This window comes from Adiantum capillus-veneris, unplaced genomic scaffold (genome assembly GCF_014529385.1).
Source record: "Adiantum capillus-veneris isolate H3 unplaced genomic scaffold, ASM1452938v2 Hic_scaffold_956, whole genome shotgun sequence".
NCBI lineage: Eukaryota > Viridiplantae > Streptophyta > Polypodiopsida > Polypodiales > Pteridaceae > Adiantum > Adiantum capillus-veneris.
This window is the reverse complement of record NW_028221911.1, coordinates 1-8,418: the sequence shown is the minus strand read 5'-3', so window position 1 is coordinate 8,418 and position 8,418 is coordinate 1. Positions and strand designations below refer to the sequence as shown.

Genomic DNA, 8,418 nt, shown 5'->3' with positions numbered 1-8,418 from the left:
GCAACAACAAAGAAAAGAAGAGTGATGCTGAAAAGGAAGCCTTGAAGGCGGATTGGCATTGCAATCATTGTGGGGAAAAGGGTCATTATTGGTGGAAGTGTCCAAAGCGAGTTGGAGATGTATCTCTGGGAGTTCTCTCTCATCTAACCAGTCAAGACCACAAAAAATATAATTTAAGTTAGAGCACTCCCTCTTGTTCAGTGCTAGGAAAAAACTGGGGTCCAATGTATTTTAACCGGCCAAAATGATCAGTAATTTGCACAAGTTTTAGTGTAATTTTCGGCAAAGGTTTCAAATTTTGACCTAAAAACTGGGAGAATTTCAAGTTTGCCCTTATTTAAAGGTAATGAAATGGTCCTCATATTTCTCTCTCTTAGATAGCACATGTGACTTTTCATTGGCCAACATGTGAATTTGTCTTAGGGCATCGAACATATGTAAGTTCAATGGACCACAAAGTGATTTTTTTTTCTCAAAGGCACCTTATGTTTCTTGTGCAAGCAAGATAGATGGACCTATCTAAGTTGGCACTCTTGCTTGATTGTGCTTAGAGAGTGGTCACACGAAGCATATTGATATGTTACTCTATTGGATAGTTGTGCCTCATGAATTGTCGCTCATGTACCAATTATTTGTCACTATAACTATACATTTCTTTTTGTAAATGTGGCGATTTTGGCAAAAGTTATCTCTTACGGAGGATTGATGCCAACATGGCCACTTCTTGAGGTGTGAATATGTTGCTTGTAATGTGCTCTAGGAGTGGTTCGAAATAGTGCTCACATATCTCTGTTTGCAGTGTGAATCTCTGGATTGAAAATAAAAAATCTCGATTGTAAATCGAAGAAACCTTGATATGCAAGCTATAAATTTGGGCATTTTAGTTGTAAATCCTGACAAACATCTTAGATTTTGGCGGTTGTCTGCCTGGTTTGCCCTTAGAAAACATGACCAAGAAAATGGTTTTTTTCAAGCAGTGGTGCAAGGGTTAAAAGTTTCAAACTTTCAAGTTTGGCAATCATCTTGCGTGTTGATGAGTCTTCAAGAAGGTTCTCAAGACTCAAGTGCAATGGAGGATCTCCACCGTAGAGCTCATGGTGCCATGATGACAACCCTTGATCTTGGCTTTAAAAAGCCCCATCGCTTGGAGTCTAAAAGCGTCAGAATTAAAAAGTCCACAAACTTGAATCGCCTCGAGAAAACTAAGGCTAAACAATGACACGTGGTGAAGCGTCAGATCTGACGTCACGTCAAGTTTGACGGCCGGCTGCCGTCTCTCTCTCTCTCTCTCTCGCTCTCTCTCTCTCTCTCTTCTTCTTTTTCTCTGCGTCTCTCTCTTCTCTCTAGAATCTCGGCGCTCTCTCTCTCTCTCTCTCTGCCCTTCTCCTCATGGGAAATGCTTCCTGGTCTTCTCCTGTCTGCACAGATTACGAGCGATACTTTCGCCTGCGGCCTCGCAATAAGGCTGAGCTTCCTCCTCTTCGACGACTTCCGCCCACTTTGTCACGCCAAACCCTCCACAGGCCCATACACACATACACGCACCTTAAACCATCTTTATCCCCCGTCTTGGGTTTTGCCATAGCTCGCAATCTGAAGCAGACATGACCACTCTGCCAGCACCTGAAAATGAAGCTCCTCTGGACGCCTCTGCTATTTTTTCAGATTCCCCCGTAGTGTCTTCACCCAAGAAAATATTGGAATTAGAAGCACTGAAGGTTGACTCTAAGAAGCAACGCCCTCTTGTTCACTCTCCTGAGGCTTTGAAGCCTCCTAAAATTGAAGAGAAGCAGGACTTAGAGGCAAAATCTTCACAGGAAGAGCATGCAAGGGTGCCCCTTTGCACGCCACATATGCAAGCATTAAAGTCTGCTGCTGAAATTGAGGCCTTGAGCAAAAAGCAGGGACCCCTTTCTGAGCCGCTCGAGTTTCAGGCATCGCTGGAGATTGACAATCTTGTAGAAAGAATAGAAGATTCCGGAGCCGCATCTACAGGGAACCTGCTGAAAGCTTTTCCTGGTATATTTTTTTTATCTGTCTCCTGTTGCACTTAGCTGCTGTCTTTGCTTATATAATCTGGTATGTGCGGTTTCTCATTTAATTGGAGAAAGAACGATGGTCCTGCTAGGCTCAAAGGTAGGGGATGCAGGTTTGTGGCATATCAAAGAAATGCTATGTGAAAGACTCACCGTTTGAGCCACGTGCCACAAAGAAAAGAAAGGAGGAGGAGTTTCCTGCATTTTCTTACATTATATGAAAGTAATGATTGGCAGATAGGTCCTAGGTTTGAATGGTGGTGTACACGGGTCCACACCATCCCATGTTGTAAGAACAGGATTAATCGCTTCAATTATGTATTAACTCAGTGTTTTACCGTCTGTGTATGGCAGTAGAAGTGCCTTGGTATCACTTTGAAATATCTCTTGTTGGCATTGTCCACGTCCAAGCTTGAAATTGATTGGTTTTTCTCTAATGTGGGCTCTCCATGTCTGGGTATTAATGTAGACCACAAATCGGGGGCTACACCAGGTGCACCCTTTGAAATCGTGAAAGAAGCTGTCGCACTCTTTGGGGAGAGAATGGATCGGAAGTCGCATACCCAAGTTTTGGAAGAGGTTTGGATTGTTTACATCTGCACATAGTTTTGAAACTTGAAAAGGGAGCAATTGATCTTCTTTTCGCCTGTGGCTGATTGTCTTGCTTGGTTTTTCTTTTTTCATACGTGTAGAAAATGGGTGCCTCTGGATGTGATATATCAAAGGCAAGCAAAGAGATGTTGCACCTCAAAGAAAAACTTGTCATCGAGGAGGCTTCTATTGTCGATGTTCTACATGAACTAGAGAAGACAAATGGGCAGATACGAGTGTGCAAAGGTGAAGTTCCGGTCACATCTGTTGGTGAAGGGAGCTCATCCCCTCCAACAAGTCAGCCTCAGGAAGTGTCAAATGAGAGCCTGGCAAAAGAGTTTCATATGGATGTCTTGCGTGAGGTGGAGCTAGCAGAGAAGGAGATTGAAATCGTTCGCGAGAGACGGGCACAGCTGGAAAGTCTTAAGCAATCATCTCTGAGAGAGTGTGAAGAGGCCTTGAGTGCTGAGGATGATGCATCAATGAGGGTACAAAAGCTTGTCAAAGAGCATGATTCTATTCAAGAGTCTTTGACAGTTTTAAAGTCGGCCCTCGCTGAAACCGAGGCTGATATCACCACCTTGAGGTCAATTCCTAAACCCAAGCTCGGGGGAAAATCTGGGGTCGAGCCTGTGCAAATGTCATGTACAAGGATGGCAAAATTGGAAAGCTTGGACTTGACTGATGCAGACACATCAATGGAAATTTTAATCGGGGACCTTTCTACAATAAGAGGTGTCCAAATGAGCAAGTCAGAGTGCAGGCTACTGGGGGCCAAAGCGAGACTGGATCGAGCCAAGGTTGCTGAAGGGAACCATGTAGCAGCACTTGGAAAGGTTCTGGAGCAAATGGATGAGGCGAAGTTAAACTTGAAAAAGGCCATTAATGAGCGAGCTTCCTTTACCACAACCATAGGTACCCTTCAAACAGAGGTCTCTAAACGTCAGACCGAGCTTGAAAGTGCACATGAAACAGAGCAAATAGCTTGTGCAACACTAGCTTCCTTGCAGGATGAACTTTGCAATGTTCGAGCTAAGGTATTGTTGGCTCAAGCAGGGGAAACAAAGGCTAGAGAAGCAAAGAGATCCCTTCCGGCTGCAATCAAGCAGCTGGCCTTAGATGCAGACGAGGCGAAAGCAGCATCAAATCTGGCGAGAGAAGAAGCTCGCAAGGGCAGACTTGAAATAGAGCAAGCTAAGGCAGGCTTGAATAGTATGTCAAGTGGACTTCAAGCTGCTGTGAAAGAGGGTGAAGCTTTTCGGGCATCAGAAGCCATGGCCTTAGCATGGTTGAAAGCTCTGTCTGAGCCTGGAACTGAGCCAGGGCAGAAGATAACAATCAGTATATCTTTTGAAGAGTATTGTGCCCTGCATGAGGCTGGGCTTGAAGCAGAGGACGCTGCTGGAAAGAAAGTTGGATCTTTTTTTGTGGAAGTGGATGCAGCCACAGTTAAGCAACAAGAAGCTCAAGGAAAGCTTGATGATACCCTAAAGGAGTTAGCCGTGCTGCTGAAGGCATTGGAAGAGGCCCAGAAGAAGGCAGACGAAGCTCAAGCGGCAAAGCTAGCTGTCGAAGCAGAGCTTCGCAAGTGGCGGGCAGAGCATGAGCAATGGCGGAAAACGGGCAGCAATCCATCATCTGTTAGCACTTCTGCGGCACAGAGTCCTCGTGTTACGACTGGCAAAAGCAGCCAAGGAAGGCTTGTTTCTCAATCTTTTCATGGTAAGGCAGTGCCTAGTCTTGACTCTTTGGCTGAAGTGTTTACCCTTAAGGTGCCAGCCTCGGAGAAGGCAGCGAAAGTTATGGCTGAGATGGAATTCCCAAAGAAGGCCGGGAAAGCTAAGAAACTATCATTTTTTGCCCGTGTGATGTCGCTGATTGTGAGGAAAAGAAGCAAAACTGCGAGGTAAACTGAAAGACCCAGTGAACATATACATGGTGGTGATGGTCTCTACAGTACAGATATATACTACTTACGTATACATGTTATATACACAAGAAGATCGGCAGAGTTGGTCCTTGCACCACAAGTCGGTTCCACAAGGGCTTTGTTTGCTTTCGAGTTTATCATACAATACTTTGTTGGTCAGGGAGTGCACTTGGATGTACATGGGATTTGAACCCAAACCCTGGCTACTTTCTTATCTACAGCCTTTCACAAGGTTTTGGTTTTTCACTTTGTATATACACAAAGTAGCGACCGCATTTCCTGGTGTAAGCCAATTGAATGCCTTGGTTGTGTATTTCATGAAAAATTCTCTGTTCTGGCGCATTTTGTATCCATAGAGTTTTTACTTGTGAATGTCCCTACTATGAGAAAGAGAGTTCATTCGTTGCCTAGATATATGTACGACTACTGATTTTGGGTTTGTCACATTGTACATACAAGTAATGAATTCACTGAGTGCTGAATGCCTTGGTTTTTAATTCCAGAACATCTCTGTTTACAAGGTTTTGGTTCTTTCAGATTTTTTCTCACACATGCCAATTGAACGCCGGAGGTGTTTTTGTCATGAAATATTCTCTGTTCTGGTGCATTTTGTATCCAAAGAGTATTGAGTTGTGAACTTCCTTCCCCCTTAAGATTTCGGGAAGAGTTTACTAGACATTTTTAACACTACTGGTCATACATAGGGTATTAGAACTTGTAGACCAACTTGTGGTCGTGGCTGACACTGTTATGCAACTGGGAAAGTTTGTGTCCCAAGGGTTGCTGTTCTTCCTTACATGTGTGTGTGTGTGTGTGAGAGAGAGAGAGAGAGAGAGAGAGAGAGAGAGAGAGTATTATTCTCCCCTAAGAGGCCAATGTGTCTTTATGAATTGAAAGTAATTGTTTTTGGCATCCTGGAGTATGCCTTCTTTGTGTGCCTTGTTTTACCTAATTAGAGGATCCTCATTAAAGGGCTTTATGTGACCTCTCTCTCTCTCTCTCTCTCTCTCTCTCTCTCTCTCTCATGAGAAGCTATATCTTGAAGTAATTGAGATGCCTTGGCATCATAGAAACATAGAAATGCATTTTTGGCTCCCAATTTCCTAGGTTTACCTAGTTTGGACGATATTGTAAAAGCCTAGCTAGCATTTTACAAATTAATAGGTCTCAATTATTATCTGGATTGTGTGTAATAAAAACTACAAATTTCCATGCTGCAGGAGAGTATATGTGATCCATCTATGTGATTTCATATGATGGTGGTGTCTGCCACTCCTTTGTGGGTCTCTACGCCTGACAGAACATGATTTCTCTGTCCCCTTTCGAGGATAAAAGTTCCTTGATGATGTATTTGTACGGATGTCGTTGGAGCATTATAATGAAGAAGTTAGTACATGCCAGATGAGGTCTCCTCTCCCTCTGAGAGAGAGAGAGAGAGAGGCCAAAGAGAACTGCCCCCTCACACAAAATCTCATACAATTCTTTGTATCGTCAAGGTTGACAGTCCGGGGGCAAGAGATCTTGGCCGTATATCTGCTGTCCATTCCTACAGTATGTGGACAACTCAGCATGTAAAATTTGTCCCTTGGTCGGGAAAGGACCTCTAGTGTACTTTCTGCTCTTGGTCTTCACCAGTCGCCATGTGGTCGCAGTTATTACAGGGAAAGGACCCTAGGGGTCCTAGGGTCCTTTCCCTACACGATCGTGTACAAGTGTCAGTGCTATTCTGACGTCACAAGATGCAACAAAAAAATATCAGCAATGATCTCATCTTAGAATGGAAGAAGAAGAAGAAGAAGAAGAAGAGAGAGTATAAGACAAAACCATGTACAAGTGTCCATATCACCATATGCAAGTGTTTGGTATCATTACAGTGGATACTGTTTTGTTGTATCATAAGATACAACAAAACTTGCCATCCACTGTTTTGTTGTATCTTATGATACAACAAAACTTGACTTGGGCCCGGTCTGTCGCAAAGGATGCCTCGTCAAACTACAATTTGCACAGTGGGGCTGTGCGATTCCGGTGCATTTGTTGGGTACATCGGCTAGGGCAGTGTCTATCTCAAGTTGTATGTGCATTGTGTGGACAATCTAGGTTGATGAAGAATTCTCTCTCTTGGCTGGCTCTGATACAGGAGAAACGCGGAAGTGTCCTAACCCACGAGACAGACTAAATACAAAAACGAATACTGAACGAATGCAAAATTCCGTTGCCGGGACTTGAACCCGGGTCACTCGGGTGAGAGCCGAGTATCCTAACCGACTAGACTACAACGGATGCTTGTTGACACGATAAAGTAATACAATGTTAACCTCAATTCCTTCTGCTAACAAACACCGGTGTGCCAGGATTAATGTTCTCTCAAGACCAAACCACATCCAAAGTCATATTGTATACTCTCCTCCCCTAAGTAATGTGCATGTTGCCTGCAATTCTATCATCCACTCTCTATTTCTTCAATCGGCTCAAAAGGTTCATTCTCTATGTGTCAAGGTAAAAATGCACGGGGTAGTTTGGTTGGAGAGGTGATGCAAATTAAGAGAACTTTTGTAATGATACCTAAGAACCCAGTCCCCCGCAAGCCTAGTAAAGTATTAGTAGTACTAGGATTTACTTGAACAATAAGTGATCTGTAGCCACAAAATAGGGGAAAAAATCTTGCCATTACTATTTACAAATGAAACTTCAACTTGGGGCTAGAATGTAGAAAAAGGCAAAGCGCATACTTGAATTTTCATTCGTTAGTATCAAAGAAGAGCTCTTAATACTTGGAAAAAGGACAATCCTAGGAACATCACGTTTTTAAAGGACGTCTCCTTCATACTTCTAAACTCGACAAAAAATTAAGTGACCAAATTTTGTTTTTTTATTGATACTACTAATCTTACTCGCACTTAGCGGGACTCAAGTCTAGTGACATTACATTTTTAAAGGATGTTATCTCCTACATACTCCTGAACTCAACAAAAAATCGAGTCACCATAATTTTGTTGTTTTTTTCTTGATACCACTAATGTTGCTAGCATCTAGTGGGACTCGACTCTCACAAATCTCTCTCTCTCTCTCTCTCTCTCTCTCTCTCTCTCATGTCAAAAACTATTGGACAATAATAAATATGCATGTGACTAGGCTAGAGTTAGGCTTACCTGAAATTAGCACGAAAACAAACCAACCTTAATGCACCAATGTTTTGTTGCAAGCACCAGCTGTGGTCTCTTGATATTTTACAAAAAGTTCTTTCAAACTTAGAACTAAAGAGAAGTACTAGGTAGTCAATCCCGATAAGAAATATATTTTCATAATTTTGGTTTTATAAGATGCGATTCAATGCTTTATGTGCACACATGCTTGTATCCCTCCCACAACAAAGGAGAAAACCATAAGTAAGCATGGCGAGGAGGTGGCATCATCCTCACCCAATTTTTATAAATCGTAGGTAACGTGCCCTTCCCCTTATGCTTATTCCCTCCTCCATCATTAAAGGGTCATATATGCTCCTCCTCTAGTGTTGGAGAGTCACTTTTAATTTTTGGAATTGCAATGCATGGGAGAAACTAATTACCTTAAAGTTTACATAGACTTGCCAATTGGAGGCGGTGCTATGAACAAACGAGTTGTGTGTTCGAAAGGGAACATTGAGCTATTATTGATTGCAAGCTCAAATCTTGTCTTATTTCTTTGTTATCTACTACAATTAGGTTAATCTACAATCCAATTATCTACTATTTCTCTCAATTCCTTATTATCTTTTGTCATTAGCAGTCAATCATCTAAATTTATACCCTCTTATCTCAATTTTTTCTCACACTATCGTATCCTCTTACAACTAGAGGCTCGTGATTATGTGTTGGCAAA

The 8,418-nt window shown here is 42.6% G+C and overlaps 1 protein-coding gene and 1 non-coding gene across 2 annotated transcripts; one reads left to right on the top strand and one right to left on the bottom strand.

Moving 5' to 3' along the window:
- Positions 1-1,348: 1,348 nt before the first annotated feature.
- Positions 1,349-4,964, top strand: LOC147416453 (uncharacterized). The gene is made up of 3 exons (XM_086508344.1): positions 1,349-2,019; positions 2,506-2,615; positions 2,729-4,964. Exons 1-3 carry the CDS (start codon positions 1,605-1,607, stop codon positions 4,535-4,537), a joined length of 2,334 nt encoding a protein of 777 aa, XP_086364470.1. The 5' UTR covers positions 1,349-1,604; the 3' UTR covers positions 4,538-4,964.
- Positions 4,965-6,767: 1,803 nt separating this feature from the next.
- On the bottom strand, positions 6,768-6,840 carry TRNAE-CUC (transfer RNA glutamic acid (anticodon CUC)). Its single transcript has one exon. It is a non-coding gene; the product is annotated as a tRNA-Glu (tRNA).
- Between the last annotated feature and the right edge of the window lie 1,578 nt (positions 6,841-8,418).

What these genes read in the sequence shown, in the direction of transcription:
- LOC147416453 (XM_086508344.1), top strand. Translation starts at nt 1,605, where the DNA reads ATGACCACTCTGCCAGCACCTGAAAATGAAGCTCCTCTGGACGCCTCT. An exon ending in CCTGCTGAAAGCTTTTCCTG is followed by an intron (nt 2,020 to 2,505) that starts GTATATTTTTTT and finishes GTATTAATGTAG; the next exon opens with ACCACAAATCGGGGGCTACA. An exon ending in ATACCCAAGTTTTGGAAGAG is followed by an intron (nt 2,616 to 2,728) that starts GTTTGGATTGTT and finishes TCATACGTGTAG; the next exon opens with AAAATGGGTGCCTCTGGATG.